This window comes from Petaurus breviceps, unplaced genomic scaffold, assembly GCF_028583685.1.
Source record: "Petaurus breviceps papuanus isolate PSGF00001 unplaced genomic scaffold, PetGlider_PUasm1.0 90977, whole genome shotgun sequence".
Taxonomy (NCBI): Eukaryota; Metazoa; Chordata; class Mammalia; order Diprotodontia; family Petauridae; genus Petaurus; species Petaurus breviceps.
In genome coordinates this window covers 51,579,790-51,602,672 of record NW_027187391.1, presented here as the reverse complement: position 1 = coordinate 51,602,672, position 22,883 = coordinate 51,579,790, and the positions used below count along the sequence as shown (strand labels likewise).

The 22,883-nt window shown below is 36.6% G+C and overlaps 1 protein-coding gene, 1 long non-coding RNA gene and 1 pseudogene across 2 annotated transcripts in view; 2 read left to right on the top strand and 1 right to left on the bottom strand.

The window, feature by feature from the left end:
- The window catches only part of LOC138153324 (uncharacterized), a 423,036-nt gene extending 400,159 nt beyond the window's left edge, over positions 1-22,877 (bottom strand). Inside the window, exon 1 of the long non-coding RNA XR_011166343.1 lies at positions 22,822-22,877. This is a non-coding gene — a long non-coding RNA (uncharacterized lncRNA). The remainder of the gene's footprint in view (positions 1-22,821) is intronic.
- On the top strand, positions 6,011-7,988 carry LOC138153016 (adenylyl cyclase-associated protein 1-like). Its single transcript, XM_069077145.1, has one exon. The coding sequence runs from the start codon at positions 6,074-6,076 to the stop codon at positions 7,499-7,501; it is 1,428 nt and encodes a 475-aa protein (XP_068933246.1). The 5' UTR covers positions 6,011-6,073; the 3' UTR covers positions 7,502-7,988.
- On the top strand, positions 12,323-13,182 carry LOC138153146 (casein kinase I-like; annotated as a pseudogene).
- Positions 22,878-22,883: the final 6 nt, after the last annotated feature.

Sequence of the window (22,883 nt, the reverse complement as noted above, 5' to 3'; positions counted from 1 at the left end):
AGAAGTGGGAGCATTTGGCAGATAATATAAAGATAACAATGGGCATGATATGGCAATAGATTGAATATGAGGAAATAGGGATAAGTTGAAAATGATATACGGATTGCAAGCCTATGTGACTGGGTAATTTTTGTACCCTCAAAAGTAGTAAATAAGTTTGAATGTGGGCAAGGTGAGAAAAAGATGAGTTCAATTTTGAACATGTTAAAATTAAAATTTTCATGAAAAATCCAGGTTCAGCTGTTTAATGGGCAGCTGGAGATCACAGACTGAATGTTAATGTTACTTTATGGTTGGACATGTAACTATAAGAATTATCAATATAGAGATCATAATTGATACCATGTAAGCTGATTAGACTACCGACTGAAGTAATACATACAGGTAAGATGACCCAGACAGAGGTCTATGTGTCACCCTTAGTAAGAGTGATCTGGATGAAGGTCCACCAAGGAAGACAAAGAAAGACTGGTCAGGCAGTCAGGAGCAGACAACAGTGTCATGAAAGACATAGGGAGAAAAAGTATCAAGGTGAAGAGGGTGAACGATACTTTTCAAGTTTGAAGAGAAGTAAAGATGACCATTAAGAAACAGCCATGAGGTCTAACAAAGAACTAATTGTTAACTTTGGAAAGAACACATATGCTTTCATGATAGGGTCAGAATCAAAAGTGCAAAGAATTAAGAAGACAGAAAAATAAAAGTAATCGGAACCACCTAATATGAATCATGTTTTCAAGGAGTTTAGCCACAAAGAGGAAGGGGTGTTTGAGTGTGTGTGTGTGTATGTGTGTGTAATCAATAATTAGCATGGATGTATGGATCAAGTGAGGAATTTTTGAGGATGGAAGAGATATTAACATGTGTGTCAACAGTGGGGAGCAGCCAGTAGACAAAGAGAGATCAAAGATTACTGAAAGAGGGGGAATTCTAAGGAAACAATTTTCTGTAGAAATTGGAAAAGAATAGGATTATTTATGCATGTAGACTGATTATCCCTGGCAAAGAGAAAGGCCTCCTCTTAATGTAAAACAGGAATTAAGGCAGAGATAGTATCAGAAGGGTTCTGAGTGATGAGAGGAAAATAAAACAGAATAAGCAAAGTGGATTCAATTTTCTTAGTAAAGAATGATCCAAGACTGATGCTTGAAAGGGCAAAATCAATGATATGAAATGGGGGTGGAATTCTGCTTTGGGAGGCAAGACTGTATAATACGAAGTAAGTTGCTCTCACCCTCACTTACTGACCTTTGAAAGTCCAGAAAATATCACCTCAGTAAAAAGCCTGGAACAACTGAGTCAGTAGAAAGATGGGTTACAGCTGTCTTGTAGTCTAGGAAGTTTGGGGGATTAACAGGAAAGTCTCCTCTCCCTCATGGGAGGGGGAAAAGTACAGGATGCAAGGCAACCCAGAAAGCCCCACCTCAGCAAATCAGTGGGAGATCCTGAGACCCAAGGTGGTGGGGCAACAAAGTTCCAATGCCAACATCTTCTCACCCCCCACCAAGTGCCTTAGGATAGGCAGGGGAATCAGTAGACACCAGCTTGTAAACCACCACATGCACTGTCATTCTCCAGGAACCAAATCTTCCTGTGCTTCAACACAACTCCAGAAAGCACAACTCAAGAAGGCACAGTTCCAGGCTGGCAGACATCCTCCAACAGCCAAACATTTGAGTGCAAAGCCTGGGTGAGCAGGCATTTCCCAGGTGCCAGAATGTTCACTCTCACCCCTAGAGCTGACCTCAGATCAGCACCAGTAAGCTGTTAGATCCCTACAGCCTCCAGCTGCCTTCACACAAAGCACACAAGGTCCCGGTCTTCCAACACAACAAGATTGGGCCAGTGTTCCCATTACTATAGGAAGAGAGCTCAACTTTAAAAGTCACAAAATAAGCAAATATCATGAGAAAAAAGTAGAAATGGAAAAAAAGATCATGAATTTTTGTTATGGGGAAAGGGAAGATCAAAACAAAAATTCAGAAGAGGACAACATTGTCAATATACCCACATCAGAAACCTCAATGGGTAATATGAACTTATCTCAAGCCCAAAAATCCTTCTTGGAAGAGCCCAAGAAAGATTTAAAAAGTCAAATAAAAGAGGTAGAAGAAAAATAGGGAAAAGAAATGAAAACTAAGCACCAGAGAGATTGGAAAAGGAAAGGTAAAAGTTTACTTTAGAAAACAAGTCCTTAAAAGATAGAATTGCAGAGTCAGAGGCAGGCCAGGAAGGCATGGCACGGCCAGCAGAGGCAGGCCTGGAAGGGGCCCGATCAATTCAGAGGTCAAGTCTTCCCACCAATCACAAGGTCCACTACCAGGCCTATCACCAAAGGGCTGGTACTGGAAAGAGCAAGGTAAGAAGCAAATACAGGGGCCCCTGTCCTGGACAGCAAACACTCCTGGGGCTACCACTTCATAGCTCAGAAATTAAAAAAAAAAGCCCTTTTCAGGACCTTCAAAGTCTAGGATGACAGAGTGAACTTCATTTGCTCCAAATCCCCCCTCTGACCCTGAAAACATAGCAACTATTGCCCCAAGGCAAAACCCTCTACAGTAAAGTCTTTGGATCCTAGAGGGAGGGTGTGGCTAGGACCCTGCCTTAAAGTGGGTAGAGAGCAGACTACAAAGACAAAGACTATGGAGTCCTACTATCCTCAGAGAGAGGAACCAACCACAGAGGGAGACAATGTGGACTCCACACCCAAAGCTGAAACTTCAACAGGGAATGGGTCCCAAGTACAGAAGGCTGTCCTAGATGGGATCAAAAGGAACTTTGAAAATGAAATCAGAGATATAGAAGACAAAATGAATAACTCTCTCAAAACCAAAATAGCAGAATTAGAAAAACATTATAATGAGGAAAACAACTCTCTAAAAACAAAAGTGTATGATATAGAAAAGGAACTCCAAAATTAGCCAAGGAAAATGACTTGCTAAAAACTAGAATTAACCAAATGGAAACAAATAACTCTATGAGGAACCAAGAATTAGTCAATCAAAGCAACAAGAGAGAAAAATTAGAAAAAGAGGTAAAATGCTTCAAAGAAAAAATAACTGACCTGAAAAACAGATCCAGGAGATGTAATCTGAGAATCATAGACCGACCAGAAAATTATGATGAAAAATTGAGGCTGGACAACATTCTCCAAGAGCTTGTTAAGAAAAACTGCCCTGAGATACTAGAACCTGAGGGTAAAATGGAAATCGAGAGAATCCACGGGACACCTGCTGAAAGAGATCCCAAACTGAAAAGTCCTCGAAATGTTGTGGCCAAACTCCAGAACTACCAGATAAAAGAGAAAATACTTCAAGTGGCCAGAAAGAAACAATTCAATTTCGAGGGTCCACAGTGAGGATTGCACAGGATTTGGCAGCCTCCACACTGAAAGACTGGAGGCAGTGGAATACAATTTTCCAGAAGGCAAAAGAGTTCGGGTTACAACCAAGGGTCACATACCCAGCAAGACTGAGTATATTCTTCCTGGCAAAGAGATGGTCATTCAATGATATAACAGAGTTCCAGACCTTCTTGATAAAAAAGCCACAACTCAATGGAAAATTCAACCGCCAATTATGAGATGCAACAGTGACTTAGAAAGGTAAACAAGGAGAACACACACATACCCTGCTATTTGATAAGAGCAAACTGGTTATAGACAAGTAGAGGGTATGAGTAGAAAATACACAAAATCACGATTAAAAAATCTTATTAAGGTCTAGAAAGGGACTGCAATGGAAGAAAGGGAATGGATGAAGTGGAAAAGGGTAAATTATGCCACATATAGAGGCATAAAAACTGCATAGCAGAGGAAAAAAAGGGAGGGAGTTGGGAAGCATATGAGCTTTCCCATCATTGGTTCTGGTACAAGGAGAGAATAACAACCAGTTAAGCATAGGACTCTATGGAGAAGAAATTCAAAAATATCATTTTAGAGGGAAAGAGGGGAGGGAGAAGAGCTTTGCATCAGATTTGTTCCAGTCACTCTTGGTGCGAAGAAGAAATAACTTACTGCATTAAGTATAAAAATATCCTACAGGCAGTAGGAGGAGGAAAGAGTTATGAAAAGGGGGTGGGAGTGGTTTGTAGGGAGGGAAGAAGTAAGGGGAAAGGGAAGAAAAAGGGAGGGGGGTTGATAAGCGAACACTGAGGGAGGCGGTGGTCAAAAGGAATACTATTAAGGGGGGCAAGGGAGAAGAGAGGGAAAATATGAACATTAACAGCAGCAGGAATAGAATGGAGGGAAAGAAACAGATAACAATCATAACTGTAAATGTGAATGGAATGAACTCTCCAATAAAATGGAGATGAATAGAATAATGGATTAGAAATCATAAACCTACAATATGCTGTTTACAAGAAACACATCTGAAATAGAGGGATATACACAGGGTAAAGGTAAAAGGTTGGAGTAAAATATATCATGCCTCCGCTAAAGTAAAAAAAAAGCAGGGGTAGCAATCCTTATCTCAGATAAGGTTAAAGCAAAAATTGACCTAATTAAAAGAGATAAGGAAGGAAACTATATCCTGTTAAAAAGCACCATCGAGAATGAAGCAATATCATTACTTAACATATATGCACCAAGTGGTGTAGCATCCAGATTCCTAGAGGAGAAGGTAAAGGAATTAGAGGAAGAAATAGATACCAAACTATACTAGTGGGAGACCTTAATCTCCCCCTCTCTGAACTTGATAAATCCAACCACAAAATAAACAGGAAAGGAATTAAAGAGGTGAACAGGATTTTAGAGAGGATAGGTATGATAGAACTCTGGAGAAAACTGAATGGGAATAAAAAGGAATATACTTTCTTCTCAGCAGTTCATGGCACATACTCAAAAATTGACCATGTTCTAGGGCATAAAAACCTCACAATTCTATGTAGTAAGGAAGAAATATTAAATGCATCCTTCTCAGGTCGTGATGCAATAAAAATTATGTGAAATAAAGGGCCAGGGAAAGACAGACTAAAAAATATTGGAAATTAAACAATTTAATCCTAAAGAATGAGTGGGTCAAACAAGAAATTATAGAAACAATCAGTAATTTCATTCAAGAGAATGATAATAATGAGACAACATACCAAAATTTGAGGGATACATTAAAGGCAGTTCTTAGGGGAAGTTTTATATCCCTGAATGCATATATGGTTAAATTAGAGAAAAGGGAGCTCAACAAATTGAGCATGCAATTAAAAAACCTAGAAAAAGAAAAAATTCAAAATCCCCAATTGAATACTAAATTAGAAATATTGAGAACCAAAGGATAGATTAATAAAATTGAAATTAATAAAACTATTGAATTAATAAATAAAACCACAAGCTGGTTTTATGAAAAAACTAACAAAATTGATAGACCCTTAGTCAATATGATAAAAAAAAAGAAGGAAGAAAACCAAATTATGAGTATCAAAAATGAAAAGGGTGAATCTACCTCCAATGAAGAGGAAATCAAAATAATAATTGGGAATTATTTTTCCCAATTGTATGCACATAAATTTGACAATCTTAGGGAAATGGATGAATATTTAGAAACATACAAGTTGCCCAGATTAACTGAAGAGGAAGTGAATTACTTAAATAATCCCATCTCAGAAAAAGAAATTGAACAAGCCCTCAGTCAGCTCCCTAGGAAAAAATCTCCAGGGCCAGACGGATTCACTAGTGAATTCTATCAAACATTTAAAGAAAAATTTATTCCAATACTCTACAAACTTTTTGGGAAAATTAGTGAAGAAGGAGTCCTACCAAATTCTATTTATGACACAAATATGGTACTGATAACTACATTAGGAAGAGATAAAACAGAGAAAGAAAATTATAGACCAATTTCCCTTATGAATATGAATGCAAAAATTCTAAATAAAATGCTAGCAAAAAGACTACAGCAACTTATCTCAAGAATAATACACTTTGATCAGGTAGGATTTATTCCAGGAATGCAAGGATGGTTCAATATTAGGAAAACCAACAGTATAATTGATCATAGCAACAATAAAACTAGCAGAAACCGAGGGTGGCTGAGTGCAGGCAGCAGCTGAGGGAGACGGAGGACGGAGGTGCTGAGCTATGGCTGATATGCAAAATCTGGTGGAGAGGTTGGAGAAAGCAGTGGGCAGACTAGAAGCGGTATCCCATTCCTCTGGCATGCACGGAGGTTGTGGAGACAGTTCTCCGAAAGGAGGAGTAGCTCCATATGTGGAAGTTTTTGACTCTCTGCTTGCTGGCCCAGTAGCAGACTATCTAAAGATCAGCAGAGAAATTGGGGGAGATGTTCAAAAACATGCTGAGATGGTCCACACAGGTCTGAAGATTGAGCGCTCTCTTCTGGTGACAGCCTCTCAGTGCCAGCAGCCGGATGGGAATAAGCTTTTGTCTTTCTTAGCACCTATCTCTGAGCAGATCCAGGAGGTTCAGAACTTTCAGGAGAAGAACCGAGGCAGCAAATTGTTCAATCATCCGTCAGCAGTCAGCGAAAGTATCCCTGCTTTGGGCTGGGTGGCCATGGCGCCAAAGTCTGGCCCTTATGTGAAGGAAATGAATGATGCTGCCATGTTTTATACAAACAGGGTGCTCAAGGAGTTCAAAGATGTGGATAAGAAGCATGTGGACTGGGTAAAAGCTTACTTGACTATCTGGACTGAGTTACAGGCATACATTAAAGAGTACCACACCACTGGCCTAGCCTGGAGCAAAACGGGACCCACAGAAAAAGAACTGAGTGGCACATTGTCAGGCCCCTCAGCTGGATCAGCCCCTCCTCCCCCACCTCCTGGACCTCCTCCTCCACCCATCCCCACTAGCTCTGGCTCTGATGAGTCTGCTTCTCGGTCGGCACTCTTTGCTCAGATTAATCAGGGAGAGGGTATCACACATTCTCTGAAACACGTATCCGATGACATGAAGACTCATAAGAATCTGGCCTTAAAGAGACAGAGTGGACCCGTGCGCAGCCGCCCCAAGCCTTTCACGGCTCCCAAACCGGCTGGCGGAGCTGCTCCTAAACCAGCTGCCAATAAGGAACCCCCAGTGCTGGAGCTGGAGGGCAAGAAATGGAGAGTAGAAAACCAGGAGAATGTTTCCAACCTAGTGATAAATGACACAGAGCTGAAGCAAGTGGCTTACATATACAAGTGTGTGAATTCTACACTTCATATCAAGGGCAAAATAAATTCCATCACATTAGATAACTGTAAGAAGCTTGGCCTGGTGTTTGATGACGTTGTGGGGATTATGGAGATCATAAACAGCAAAGACATCAAAGTTCAGGTGATGGGTAAAGTGCCAACTATTTCCATCAATAAGACAGATGGCTGCCATGTATACCTGAGCAAGAGTTCTCTGGACTGTGAGATAGTCAGTGCCAAGTCTTCTGAGATGAACGTCCTCATTCCCACAGAAAGTGGCGACTTTAATGAGTTCCCTGTCCCTGAGCAGTTCAAGACACTGTGGAATGGGCAGAAGTTGGTTACTACAGTGACCGAAATTGCTGGATAAGGAGCGTGCCACTGGGTCCTGTGCCCTCCCCCTCAAACCATTTGATACACCTGCATTCAGATGATTCTCTTCTAGATTTCCTCTACCTTTCTGCTCTTAAAGGCTTCTCTTTCCTTGGAGAAGTACAGCTACCTGCCTTCACTGAATATACCCCAGGCTGAGATATGGGGTGGGGCAGCAGGTCAGTTGGGCATCTGCATGTGATCTGCAGGAAGGTGCATCTTCTCCATGTCAGCTTGAACCACACCATCAATCCCTCCTTGGTGAACTTGAGACCCTTTTGGATGGGCTTCAGCTTTGGGAAGGGGGATACAAATGGCTCCCTCTGGATGAATGGACCAGGTTGTTCCTGCAAGGGTCAGGCCTTTTGGTAATGCTTTTTAGGAAGGTAGTGGAAGCTGACGTGTAACCCCAGCTAGATATTCTAAGCAAACTAATTCACTGGCACCAAGTGATGTTCCTGGGCCCTGGTGACATGGCCGCCCTGGACCAAAGGCCGACAGTCAGGCACAAAGCATTCCGGGCCGACTTGTTTCCCTATTAGCATTCCTTTTATCCACGTTTCTCTTCTCATTCTGTCTGTGCCCTGCCAGGAGGTCCCCTTGTACCATCTGCCAGAGGAAGTCGGGGCTACAATAGACAGCCCACCCCACAGCAGTTAGGTGAAAGCTGGGTCCTCTTCATGTGAGCCTTTGGGGTGTTGGCCAAGCACCTCCCTTCAGAAAAGTTTTTTTTTAAATCATTCCAAGGAATCTGGCATTCCTTCTTCCCTTCAACTGACTATTATGAATCTCGACAGGTGCCTGTCATCTATTCTCTTTCACAATTGTCTTGGCTCATGCCACATTTCTTGGCACCCGCCTTTTCCTTGTCCGCAAATGGTTTGACTTTTTCTTGGCTGGGAGTCTTATAGCTTTTGTTTATATCCTGAACAGAAGCATGAAGCCTTCAATACAGGCTGTTGCATGGGCTTGAACTTGATGGTTTCAGGCCTTGAATAGCTTTTCCTATGTATAAATGGTTTTTATTTTTCCCTTTAGAATATTTACTAAAATATGCAATTTTTTTAAATTTTTGGTGGGAGGGGGCGGGGGACTGTCCTGTGACTTCTACCCATTCCTGAGGCTTGTGGGAATAAACCTTTATGTACTTAAAATTATACAAAAACTAGAATAAAGTTAATGCCAACTTGAAAAGAAAACTAGCAGAAACCACATGATCATCGCAATAGATGCAGAAAAGGCTTTTGACAAAATACAACATCCATTCCTATTAAAAACATTAGAAAGTATAGGAATAAATGGAGCCTTCCTTAAAATAATAGGGAACATCTATTTAAAGCCATCAGCAAGTATTATATATAATGGGGAGAAGCTAGAAGCATTTCCCATAAGATCAGGGGTGAAACAAGGGTGTCCACTATCACCCCCCTTATTCAATCTGGTACTAGAAATGTTAGCAGTAGCAATTAGAGAAGGAAAAGGAATTAAAGGAATCAAATTCGGGAAAGGTATCTTTCTTTGCAGATGATATGATGATATACTTACACAATCCTAGAGAATCAAGTAAAAAACTGCTTGAGACAATAAATTTTGCAAAGTTGCAGGATATAAAATAAACCCACATAAATCCTCAGCATTCCTATATATTTCCAATAAAATTCAACAGCAAGAGATAGAAAGAGAAATCCCATTTAAAGTTACTGTAGACATTATAAAATATTTGGGAATCTACCTGCCAAAACAAACCCAAGACCTATATGACCATAACTACAAAACACTTTTCACACAAATAAAGTCAGATCTAACTAATTGGAAAAAATATCAATTAATCATGGCTGGGTCGAGCTAATACAATAAAATGGACAATTTTACCTAAATTAAATTATATATTTTGTGCAATACCAATTAATTTACCAAAAAACTACTTTAGAGAGCTAGAAAAAATAGTAAACAAATTCATTTGGAAGAATAAACGGTCCAGGATATCAAGGGAATTAATGAAAAGAAATGCTAGGGAAGGTGGACTAGCTATACCAGATTTCAACCTGTATTATAAAGAAGCAGTCATCAAAACTATTTGGTACTGGCTGAGGAAACAGGAGTGGATCAATGGAATAGATTAGGCACACGAGATTCAGAAGTCAATGACTATAGTAATCTATTGTTTGATAAACCCTCAGACCCTGGTTTTTTGGGATAAGAACTCACTATTTGACAAGAACTGCTGGAAAAACTGGAATATAGTATGGCAGAAACTGGAAATATACCATTATCTAAAACCATATACCAAAATCAAGTCTAAACGGGTGCATGATCTAGGTATAAAGTTTGATCCTGTAAGCAGTCTCCTAAAACAAGGAATAGTTTACCTATTAGACTTGTGGAGAGGGAAATACTTTAAGACTAAACAAGAACTAGAGAACATTATAAAGTGTAAAATGGATAATTTTGACTACATGAAATTGAAAAGTTTCTGTACAAACAAAGCCAATGTAACCAAGATTAAGAGAGAGGTGGGAAATTGGGAAACAATCTTTACAACCTATGTCTCTGACAAAGGACTCATTTCTAAAATATACAGAGAATTGAGTCAAATTTATAAGAATACAAGCCATTCCCCAATTGATAAATGGTCAAAGGATATGAACAGGCAGTTTTCAAAGAAAGAAATTAAAGCTATCTATAAGCACATGAAGAAATGCTCTAATTCACTATTGGTTAGAGAAATGCAAATCAAAACAACTCTGAGATACCACATCTCACCAATCAGATTGGCTAAGATGACAAAACAGGAAAATGACCAATGCTGGAAAGGATGTGGGCAAATTGGAACACTTATGCATTGCTGATGGAGTTTTGAACTGATCCAGCCTTTCTGGAGAGCAATCTGGAATTATGCCCAAAGGGCTATAAATACTTTCATACCCTTTGATCCAGCAATACCACTCCTAGGTTTATATCCCAAGAGATCATAGAAATGGGAGAAAAATCCATATGTACAAAAATGTTTATCGCAACTCTTTTTGTGGTAGCAAAGAATTGGAAATTAAGGGGGTGCCCATCAATTAGGGAATGGCTGAACAAGTTGTGGTATATGCATGTTATGGAATTCTATTGTGCTATAAGAAACGAGGAGCAGATGGTCTTCATATTTACTCGGAGAGGCTTATACAAACTGATGCTGAGTGAGAAGAGTAGAACCCGGAGAAATTCGTACACAATTACAGACACAACATATGTGTGATGACTAACTTTGATAGACTGGACTCTTCTCAGCAATGCAGTGATATAAATCAATCCCAAAAGACTCATGATGGAGAGAAAAATGTGCATCCAAAGAAAGAACTAGAAAGAACTGAATTTATATCCAGGTGGAAGCAAAATATATGATCTTTTTCCTTCTCTTATTTGGTTTTATGTCCTCTTTACCATTGTTCATTCCAGCTGGTACAATCTGTCCTTATAACCTGACTAATGTATAATGTGAAAGTATTTAAAGATCCTATACTTGATTATATGCTGCCATGAGGGGAAAAGTGAGGGAGGGAGACAAAATGTGAAACTCAAGGAATTGTGGAATTGTATCCTGTAAAGTAAAAGGAAACAAACAAATTAATTAAAATAAAATAATAAAGAAACAATTGTGCAAATAGACAAAAAAGTACAGAAAAGAAAACAACTCCTTAAAAGTAGAATTGGTCAATTCGAAAAAGAGACAAAAAAAAAAATCACTGAATTGAAAAACTCCCTAAAAAAATAAAGTGGGCTAAAAGGAAAAGGATCTTCAAAATCTAATATAAGAAAACAATTAATTAAAAAATAGAATTGGGTGATTGGAGGCTAATGAGTCTGTGAAATATCAAGAATCTCTCAAATGGAAACAAAAGAATGGAAAAAAAATGAAAAAAATTTAATACCTCATTGGTAAGACAACTGACCTGGAAAATAGATCCAGGGAAGGCAATTTAAAAATTATTAGTCTACCTGAAAACCACAATGAATAAAAGAGCCTAGACAGTATCTTTCATAAAATCTTCAAGGAAATTTGACCAGATTCTGCACCAAATATCAGAAACTATGGAATGCTATATAATATAAGGCAAAGGATCAACTACCCCCAAAAATGAGCATAATCTTTCAGGGGAAGAGATGGGCATTCAACTAAGTAGGGTATTTGCAAACTTTTCTGATGAAAGTACCATAGTTCAACAAAAACTTTTCAAATAGAAGGCTCAAGAGGGGCAAAAAAGGAAAACAGGAAAAAAATGTTCTTTTAAGGGCAAACTGTTTAGATTCCTACAAGGGAAGATGACACTTGTAACTCTTGAGAGCTGTATTCTTATTATGACATGTAAAAGGGGTATACATAGAAGGGGTGGGTAAAATTTGACTTTGATGTGATGTCAAAAAATCTAATTAAGTGGTGAATAGGAATTATACTGGAAGAAGAGGAAAGGATGAGGCAGAGAAGGTTTATTACATCACAAGAAAAAGGGCAAAAACCTAGTACAGTAGATGAAGAGAGGGTGATGAGCATTGTTTGAACCTTACCCTCATCAGATTTGGCTCAAAGAGGGAATAACATAATCATTTTCATATAGAAATCTAACTTACCATATGCCATAGGAAGGGAAAGAGGAGAGAAAAGGCAGGGGTGGATAGAAAGGAGGGAAGAAGTAGTAAGGATAAAGGGGAATAAAAGTAAGGGGGCTAATAGAAGGGAAGGCAGAGTGAAGGAAGGGGTAGTTGAAAGCAAAACTCTAGTGAGGAGGAAAAGGGAGAAAGGAGAGAGAAAAACATAAATAGGGGTAGTGGCATCATGGAGAGAAAGACACAGTATATTAAATTGAAAAATTTTTGGACAAACAAAGCCAATTTAATCAAGATTAGAAGGGAAACAGAAAGGTGGGGAACAATTTTTACAGACATTGCTGCAGAAGAAGTTGCCATCAAGCTCTAATGTGTTAAAATCAAGCACCCTCAACTCCATATTAAGAGGAAAAATCTCAAAAATGATGCATGGAAGATTGTGCATTCCCACAATTAAATTGTGTGGTACAGAAGGGAAGTATAATGTCATCGTAATGAAGATTTTGGGAACACGCCTTGAAGATCTTTTCAATTTCTCCTAGTATGAAACTGTCGTGCTACTTGTTGACCAGATGATTAGTCAGATACAATACATTCATTCAAAGAACTTCATCCACCATGATGTGAAGCTGGATAGGTAAACAAAAGAGTAACCTTATCTCCATCATAGATGTTGGGTTATCTAAGAAGTGCCATTATGCTGAGATTCATCAGTATATACTGTGTATAAAAACCTCACAGGAACTTCTCATTATGCCTCCACCAATACTTATCTTGGAATTGAACAATCTCTAAGGGATTTCTTGGAGTACCTGAGATATGTTTTAATGTACTTCAAGTTGGGCTTCCTACCCTGGCAAGGGCTGAAAGCTGCTACCAAGAGACACGCACATGAAAGAATCAGTGAAAAGAAAATGTCCTTTCCCATTGAAATGTTACATAAAATCTACCCTTCTGAACTTGCCACATACCTGAATTTCTGTCATTCTCTACATTTTGATGACAAATCTTACTATTCTTTTCAGGAACCTATTCCATTGCCAGGAATATATGTTTGACTGGATCATGCTCAAATCTGGTGCCAGCTGATGCCTAACAGCAATCTCGAGATCAAGAGGAGCGATTGAGACACTCCCAAAATCCAACTACTTGGATTTTCTCTTCCACTCTATCAGGCTGCCTCAGGGGAGCACAAGATGTAGCTTCTACCACACCTTTTTCCCCTATCTTTTGAGCTGCTAACACCTATTCTCAGCAAGTCTGGAATGGAAAGAGAGCAGAAAGTGAGAATGATACTGCATCATGTTGCCCTAGTCAATTTAACAAGCAAACAAGATATATCTTTCATGTCAACCTCACAGATTCCTGGCCAGGTGACTTCCAGTGGTCTTTAGTTTGTTGTGCACTGATGAAAAATCTCCTTTTTGCCATTTAGGGACAGACAATGCATGGCTGATATGATATGTTACTTACCAATGGCTTTACTAGTGATATGTCCCCCAACCTAGAAGAGGAAACATTAACACCAGGAGCTTGCTGGGTCTTTTTGACCAAAAATGTTCATGGGGAAAACAAAAAAATACCCTTAAATGAACAAACTCCAGGTGTCACCACCTCCAAGGACCAAACCATGATTATGCTTCACAAAGAATTTAGTTACAACAGGACAGGTAAGAAAAACTAGAGTATAAAGAGAGAGAAAATTTCCAAAGAGAATCAAATTCCCATGTGAAAGTCTTTATTTTTCTCTCCACTGGTGGTCAACTTATGCTATCCCTTATAATTATTCTACTGTAACTGTAAATAGCTTTTACTTAGTTTAAGATAGCTTTTATCATTTTGTTAAAAATTATTGGTTAAAATTTATGTAAAAATTCAGACTTGTATTTTTGTGATATTTTTTTCAGTCTGACTCAAAGATGTTGAGTTTGGAGAATACTTTATCAAAGGTATTACTAGCTTGGAGTGTCAGGCAGGAAGTGTATGTGAATTAAAGTGATCATTTTTTTTTTAAAGAGCCACATCTCTCTGAGGGTTATAAGATGGAAGGAGTAGCAAATAAAAAAAAAGTTGAGATGAAACCAAATCTGTTGCCTATGAAGTAGTCATTCTGGAAAATACACAGAATTAGTAGGCAACTGTGGTGACAATTGGTACACTTACTTCCTAATAATTCACCTTGGGTTTCAATTCACTGTCAACATTTTTGTTCTACATTTCCCTGTATAAATATCATTGCTTTAGATAGGGAAAATAATACTGAAGCTAAATAGAACCTTCTCTTTTATTCCCAAATTATCATCTTATTCATCCCAAATTAGCAGTCTATGTTTCCTTAATAATTAAATAATTTTTCTGTTATTCAAAATAAATTTTATTGTCAGTCTAAATTTTTCCTATGTTTTTGCTTTCTTAATATTATTATAAGAACATTTCACCTTTCATCTTTAGTTATCTCCTCTAATTTCTAGCAGTTGAGTTGAGGAATGACTTCTCTTTGCAGATATAAAATTCTCTTTAGCAGGACCCCCACAAAACCCCCTTTCCACATGTAGATTTATTGATATTTCTGTCACTGAAGTGTCATTTTTTAAGTAGCCAATAAGTTTTGAGATTACTTTCACTGCATAATCTAAAGTAATGATATCTGATATATTTTTCCTCTGATTTTTTAAAAAATGCATTCTGAATATCTTTGCCAGAGCATTTCCTTACCTAGCTATCATGAATTCTCAGATATCCTATTAAGTTCTACTTTGGCAAACAATTCCAGTCTTTTGGTCAAAATTGGATACCCATTGTGAATCTCCTTTTATGCTTCTTCTACCTTCTTGGAATGTGAAATTATCATATATCTTCTTCTCCTTCCCAAAGATTGATCTCTCTCTCTCTCTCTTTCGGTCTGTCTGTCTCTCTCTCTCTGTCTCTGTCTCTCTCTGTCTCTGTCTCTCTCTCTTCCTTTCTCTCCTTCCCTCCCTTCTTCTCTCATTCCCTCTACACATGTACACACATGTGTAGATAGATACTTCCAACAAATGCTTTGTAAAGTTGAACCCCTCTATCAATACTATACCCTTCCTCGAAATAAACTTTGTGATATACCTCCAGATCTCATCATTCATTTTCTACAACTTGCAAGATGAACTACAATAAATTCCCAAGAGAATGCCACTTCTATTTCTTTGTCATTTGAGGATCACAAAATATTATATTTTGCTCTACTTTTCCCCTGCCAGTTATGGATTTCCGCAAAAGAGTCTATATTCTTCTTTCTAGTGAAATTTAATCATTCTTTTTATCTAAAATTGTTCCTTTTGAAAAAGGTTTCATCCTGCTATTATAATATTTTGCTTATGAATCATTCCCCCACACTATCTCATTTATGCTTATAAATATTTTCCATGTTTACATGAAGAAGCAAAATCACTTTGCTTTTTGTACATAACTTGTGAATATATATATATATATATTTGTAGCTATGATTATTCATGTTATTAGTATTTATTCATTACATTTTAGTATTTATTATATATTATTTATGTATTATTATAAATGTGTGTATGTATGTGGGTGCATATATCCACCTTACCTTTTTCTAAAAATTACATTTTTAAAAGTACTTTTTTTTTTTTACAGATAATCAGCCAATAAAAACATGCCATCATTCACATATGGGTATCTATATTAATATGTTTATGAAAATACTTATACATACACACATGGATATATGCAGTGCAGATAAACATATGTATATTACCTAAATGCATGTGCACATGCATATATGTATGTCTCAGCAGTCTGATTCCATCACTTTCCTATCGGGAGATGGTTCTCATGATTATGTTTCATTATGATGCTTGTGGAATAGTGATTAGTCATTGTAATGACTAATTGTAATGATCAGAAGTCTTAAAGTTTTCAATTTTTTTTTACAAAATTGTTGCTCTTGTATAAATTTTCCTAGTTCTGCTCATTTCATTCTGCATTGATTCCCAAAAGTCTTACAAAGATATATCTAATTCTTCATTTCTTACAGTATAATGATATTCCTCCATTTTCATGTGCATGCATAGTTACACAAACCTCATAAATTGGTACATGTCTAGAAAAAAATATTTTGACATATTTTTGCTGGAATTATGTGTATATGCATTCACATACATATACATATATGTATTGTAGTGGTATGCGAGAATGAGAGAAGTGATGTGGGCTGCCCAATGTCATATAGGGAATATATAGTGTATCTACTATTAGCTACATGTCTCACATCTCCAAATCCAAATATCTTTCCATCATAATATTCTCTAGTCATAGAATGCTTGGAAAACAAAATCGATCTCTGTCAGAACGACAAAATTCTCTCAGTGGGTGGCAATTGATTACCAGAATATTTTCAATAAATCTCAAGAAAACTGTTCTGTTTTGCCCTTTGTATTGAGGATACTTTGCAGAATCCTGGAGACAGAAAGGAGAATTGCTTCTGTCCCTTTAGCTTGTTCTTCAGGAATACATGTAAGAAAAGGAGAAATAAAAATAATTATTGCAATGCTAAATGTTCTATTAAAATGTAATACTGTTGTCAATCATAATAACAATAATATTGAGAGATTTTTAACAATTCTGGATTTTCTTCCTGTCTCTCTGACATAGCTATGTGATTAGGAGTTATTCACTTAATTTTCCTTGGCTTATATTTCCTCATGTGTAAGCTTAGATAGATGCAGTCAATTTTTTTTTTCTGGCATGCTGTGTTAAAAGGAATATCTACCAAGGTAGATCTACCTTGCTATATGGAAGAGACTCATTATATTCTTTATAAGACATTGGGATACCTCAAGGCTTAATTTTTTTCAAGAAAATAAGGCTTGGGACATTGATGTAACTTCCTAATACTCTGAGTTACAAAATACACAGAGAACTCTGGCTGGGCCTTAAGACTTTGGACCAGCAGTCTGATAGCATAACTAAAATCAGGAATATCGCTTACCTAAGGCAATTATAATTATAATGAATATCATTTATAATGAATATTCAATGTTCTTCCCTTGCATTAAGTAATGTTCCTTTTGCAAACTGTTAGATAAATAATAGATTGTCTTTTTTTTTTCCAGTACTGAATCTCAGGTATAAGACATACCTGGTCAAATTTGACTGACTTCACTTCTGATCCCTTTGTACAGTTTTTTGACTATGAATAAGATATGCTCACATCATGTAGGTCTTTATAGACTTTACAATATTATCCCCAAATTTCTGTTGAATGTTTCTGTGTGAGAGCTTTTACTAATATTCCATATGCACATTATTTTAAAAGTGAATTCATCTTTTAACATATGTGTGTATTTCATAAAATCATCCCCATCTTTAATTAGAATAATTGCACCACTACATTCTATTTTACTTTAATTTGAGCTGGAAAATGTCACATCAAGTGTGGGAAACATAATTTATGCTGAAGGCATGTAAACTACTATCTGAATGCCATTTTCAGTAAAGCTGTGTTTTTAATATTTTCTGATATGTTTATAATATTTTTGTACTAATGTCTTTTGACTACACGTTGATTAAAATTGATATAAATTAGCAATCTATTAATAATATTTTTAATTCTAGATAACTATTGATATTGATCAGCAGCCTTTATTAGTTAACATAATTACCTATAATTTGGCTAACACACTTATTACTGTGACTGGTTAAGAATATAAACCAGAATGTTAAGTAATCATCTGGAGAAATTAGGTCTTAGAGGTGTAATGTAGTCTGAACATGACATTTTTTTTCCTTTGGCTTAATGTATGCATGCATATTATGTTGTGTTCTAGCCTCAAATTCAGGACAATTTTTATTAAGCCTTGCCTGAGTCACATACAAGATAAGTGATGATAGACAAAATATTTTACATTCCAATGCCCAAAACAACTTTCAGAGTCTTAGTTTCAGAACAGGGGCTGATACACTCATGAAATATTGTTTCCTATACAAATGAAATAACAAATCCAATTTAAAAACAAAAACAAACTACAGTTCACAAAGTGCCATTTTTGCTTGAAAATTTAGCTTCCTAGAATTCCTTATCTTTGAATGTTCCACATTTCCCCAGTGTCTAGACCAAAATTCATAGATTCTCGTGTGTTGTAGAAGAAGAAAAATTTGAGTTCATTAAAATCAATCTTCTTATTTACAGATAAATGAACTTAGTATCAGAGTGCTGAAGAGTCCTGGCCACTGATGTAACTTCCTCTACAGTTCTGAAGGGTAGTATATTGCTCCCACTACAACCTTGAACAGAGAATGAGTCACAGTTAAGACATAACAAATGACCAAATGAATCAACTTCCTCAAAGAAATAGACAACTTAAAAAAGTGACTTTTTCTCTAGAGAAGTAAATAATGTCATGATGGAATGATATTTCCTCCTTTCAAATACAGAGAAATAAAAAGAATCACAAGATTGTACATTAATAAAAGAAAGTCAAATTCTTATAAACTATATGATCTTCGACAAGTCATTTCATATCCTTATATTTCAATTTCCTCATTGAAAAATGGGATAATAACATTTGTACCACTCACATCTCAGAGTTACTGAGAGGAGTGTTCTATAAACCTTAAATTTCTATAAAATGTGGATTAAAGCTAGGTCTTGATTAGTGAGAATAAAATTCCTGGAAGGGGTATAATTATTGAATTATAAATTGTATATTTTCATTGCGTTGAAACTAATTATTGTATTACACATAATAATAACTTCAAATAGTGTGAATTTGAATAAATGCAGCTGCTTTAAGGGATTCACAATTTGCAGTAATCTGGATATCTGTATATTATCTTTGATGATAATTTTGCACAGTTTTTTTTAAAGAAATTAGGTGAAAAGTTTAAAGAGAAATTAAACCCACTTTCTTAAGAAGTTTACAAAAGAATTTAAACCTAAATCCATTGGAATTGACTTCCCCAGATACCAAATGATGTTACAGGTATTGATTGTAGTAGTTTTGTTGCTGTTGTTATTGTTGTTTTTGTATTGTATGTGTGTTCATTGTACATGTTTTCCTTGGTATGGGAATTTTCTCTCTTAATATTTAAGCTTCCTGTGAGAAGGAATTGTTTTACTCTATCAACTCCTACCAGTCTTTGAAACATAAGAGATGCATTAAATAATTATTGATTGGTTTATTGATTAAAATAGGGTGATTTCCTGTAGCAATTTATCCTTGCTGCTATTATTATCACTGCTATCAACATCATCATCATAAACCTCTTTGATACAATGTTGTAGACTAAGACATTGATGGGACAAAAGAGGGATGAATTAAGCTCCCCCAGTTTGCTCTGGATACCTTTGACATTTTAGGTTAATTTTCCCTCAAACATGAGAGCATTTTATTTTAGTTTTCCAATTTCATGTAAAAATAGTTTTCAACATTCACTTTTTTAAAATTTTGAGTTCCAAGTTTTTTTTTTTTCTCACTCCTCCACTCCCCCTTCTCCAAGAGGACGTGGAATCTGATATAGGCTATGTATGTACAATTCTGTTAGACACCCTTCCACATTAGTCATGTTGTGAAGGAAGAATCCAAATAAAAGGGAAAAAATATGAAAAAGAAAAAAAAAGAGGAAATACTATGATTCAATCTGCATTCAGACTCCATTGTTCTTTCTCTGGATGTGGACAGCATTTTGCACTAGGAGTCATTTTCAATTGTCTTAGATCATTATATTGATAAGAAGAGCTAAGTCTATCAAGGTTAGTCATTGCACAGTGTTACTGTGTACAGTGCACCTTGGTTCAGCTCACTTCACCCCATATCAGTTCACATAAATTTGTTTTTTTTTTCTGAAATCTACCTGCTCATCATTTCTTACAGAAGAATAAAATTCATTTACATTCATATATCACAACTTATTCAGCCACTTCCCAATTAATGGACTTCCCACTCAATTTCCAATCCTTTGGCACAGTAAAAAGAATTACTGTATATTATTTTATAAAAAATAGGTCCTTTCACCTTTTTAGTGATCTCTTTGGGAAATAGGCCTAGTTGTGCTATTGTTGAATCAGAGGATATGCACAGTTTTAAAGCCCTCTGGGCATAGTTCCAATTGGCTCTACAGAATAGTTAGACCAGGTTACATATCCACCAACAATATATTAATGTTCCAATTTCCACATGTCTTCTACAATGTTTATCATTTTTCTTTTGGGTCACGTTAGCCAATCTGATAGGAGTGAGATGGTACCTTAGAGTTGTTTTAATTTGCATTTCTCTGTTCAATAGTGATTTAGAGCATTTTTTATCTGACTTTAATTTCTTCAGCTGAAAACTGCTTGTTCACATCCTTTGATTATTAATCAATTGGGCAGTAACCTATATTCCTATAAATTTGACTCAGTTTTCTATATATTTTAGGAATTAAGTCTTTATCAGAGAAAATTACCATAAAAATAGTTTCCCAGCTTTCTGTTTCCTCTCTAAACTTGCTTGCTATTGCTTTGTTTGTGCAAAAAAATACTTTTTAAAATTAATGTAATCAAAATTATCAATTTTACATTTCAAAATGTTCTCTATCTCATCTTTGGTCATAAATTCTTTCCTTTTCCAGGCATTTCACAGGCAAGCTATTCCTTGCTCTCCTAGTGTGCTTATAGTATCACCCTTTATTTGTAAATCTTGTATTGATTTTGACCTTATCTTTTTATTTTGTAAAAGAAGTTTGTTTAAGCCTAGTTTCTACCATACTATTTTCCAGTTTTACCTGCAGGTTTTTTCAGATAGTGAGTTCTTTTTTTATCAAATGCTTCACGAACTTATAGTTTACATCATTCATTTCTGCAAGATTTTGTTTTACAAATTATATTCTGTAATGTTGTCCAAGTTGTCAATTATGTCAAGTAGTTTTTCAGTGATTCTATAAGTATATCATCATATGATCTGCAAAGATTGAGAGCTTTGTTACCTCACTGCCTATTTTAATTCCTTCAATGCCTTTTTCTACTCTTATTGCTAAAGTTAACATTGCTAGTCAATATTGAATAACAGTGGTGAAAATGGACATGCTTGTTTCACTTCTAATCTTATTGGGAAAACTTCTAGCTTATCCCCATTACATATCATGCTTGCTGATGGTTTAGATAGGAACCACTTATCATTTGAAGGAAAATTTCATTTATTCTTATGTTCTCTATTGTTTTTAATAGGAATAGGTCCTTTACTTTTTCAAATGCTTTTTCTGCATCTATTGCCATAATAATGTGATTTCTATTAGTCATCATACGGTCAATTTTGCTGATAGTTTTCCTAATAATGGACCAGCCCTTCATCCCTGGTACAAATCCCACATGGTCATAATGTTTTATCCTCATGAAAATGTGTTCTAATATCTTTGGTAATATTTTGTTTAAATTTTTCACATCTATATTCATTAGGGAAATTGTTTTATAATTTTCTTTCTCTGTTTTGTCTCTTCCTGTTTCAGGTATCTGCACCATATTTGTATCATAGAAAAAATGTAGTCAGACTTATTCTTTACCTATTTTACCAAATAGTTTATATATTGTTAAAAATATTTTTGTCTTTAAATGTTTGTTAGAATTATCTTATGGGGGGGGACAGCTAGGTGGCACAGTGAGTAAAGCACTGGCCCCAGAGTCAGGAGGACCTGAGTTCGCTTCCGGCCTTAGACATTTAACACCCACACCCCAAAAAAATATAGACATGTAACCTTGGGCAAGTTACTTATCCCCAATTGCCCTCTAAAAGGCTATATATATATATATATATATATATATATATATATATAATGGGGGGGAGGGGTAGAGTCAGGGTTGCAGAATAAGAGCGGACACTTCCTTGAAATCTCCACTAAACCACTCCAAATACCCATAAAATGACTCTAAACAAATTGCAGAACCCCCCAAAATGACAGTGAATCAAATCTCCAGCCCAAGCTAGTCTGCAAGGTTGACAGGAAGGATATATTGTACCAGACTGAGAGTGGAGCACAGTCCAACATGGGCCCTAGTGGCACAGACCTGGCTGGAGCAGACCTCAGGTGACTGAATGAAACCTCACGCAGCTGTGGAGGTTTCCAGTTCCAAACCACAAAAAACAAAGACAGCATAGAAAGTCAGTGGGAAAACTCTGGGGAACCTGGGTGAGAGAGGAGAATGATCTGACCACAGCCACAAGGTGGTAGAGGTGGCAGTGTTGCCAGCAGCAGCAGTAGTAACAGGAGCAGCATCTGAGGCTGCTTCTTGTGCTCTGAACCCACAGATGGTGGGGCGATCAAACAGTTTATCAGAGGGGGATTGCAGGAATATCTTTGTTTGCACTGAGTCAGGATTTTCTTGCTTTGCCCTACTTGGATGTGGATCAGAATACTGGGTCGTGGTCCTGTGGTGAGGAAGAGAATTACTGTGAAAGTTTCTGAGAGTGTTGGAGAGGGAATTCTCCTTACAATTCCAAGGAAGAAAAGAGTACTTGTGGTCACTCATTGAGCATAGCATAAGCCAGGAAAGGAGTAACCCCTCTCCTTTGATGATACCACCTTGGAAGAGTTGAAAATTTACAGGTCCCTAAAAGTATCTCTGAAAACAACTGGACAAAACCCCTGAAGCTTTGCATAGTACATCCACATGCACCCCCCCCCCCCCCCCCCCCCCCCCCCCCACAAACAAAACACAAACAAAAAAAAAAAACAAAAATAAATAAAATACAGAACAAAAAAAAAAAAAAAAAAAAAAAAAAAAAAAAAAAAAAACAACAAAAGAAAATAGCAAAAAA

Excerpts from the sequence above, each read along its gene's own strand:
- LOC138153016 (XM_069077145.1), top strand. The coding sequence starts at position 6,074 with ATGGCTGATATGCAAAATCTGGTGGAGAGGTTGGAGAAAGCAGTGGGC.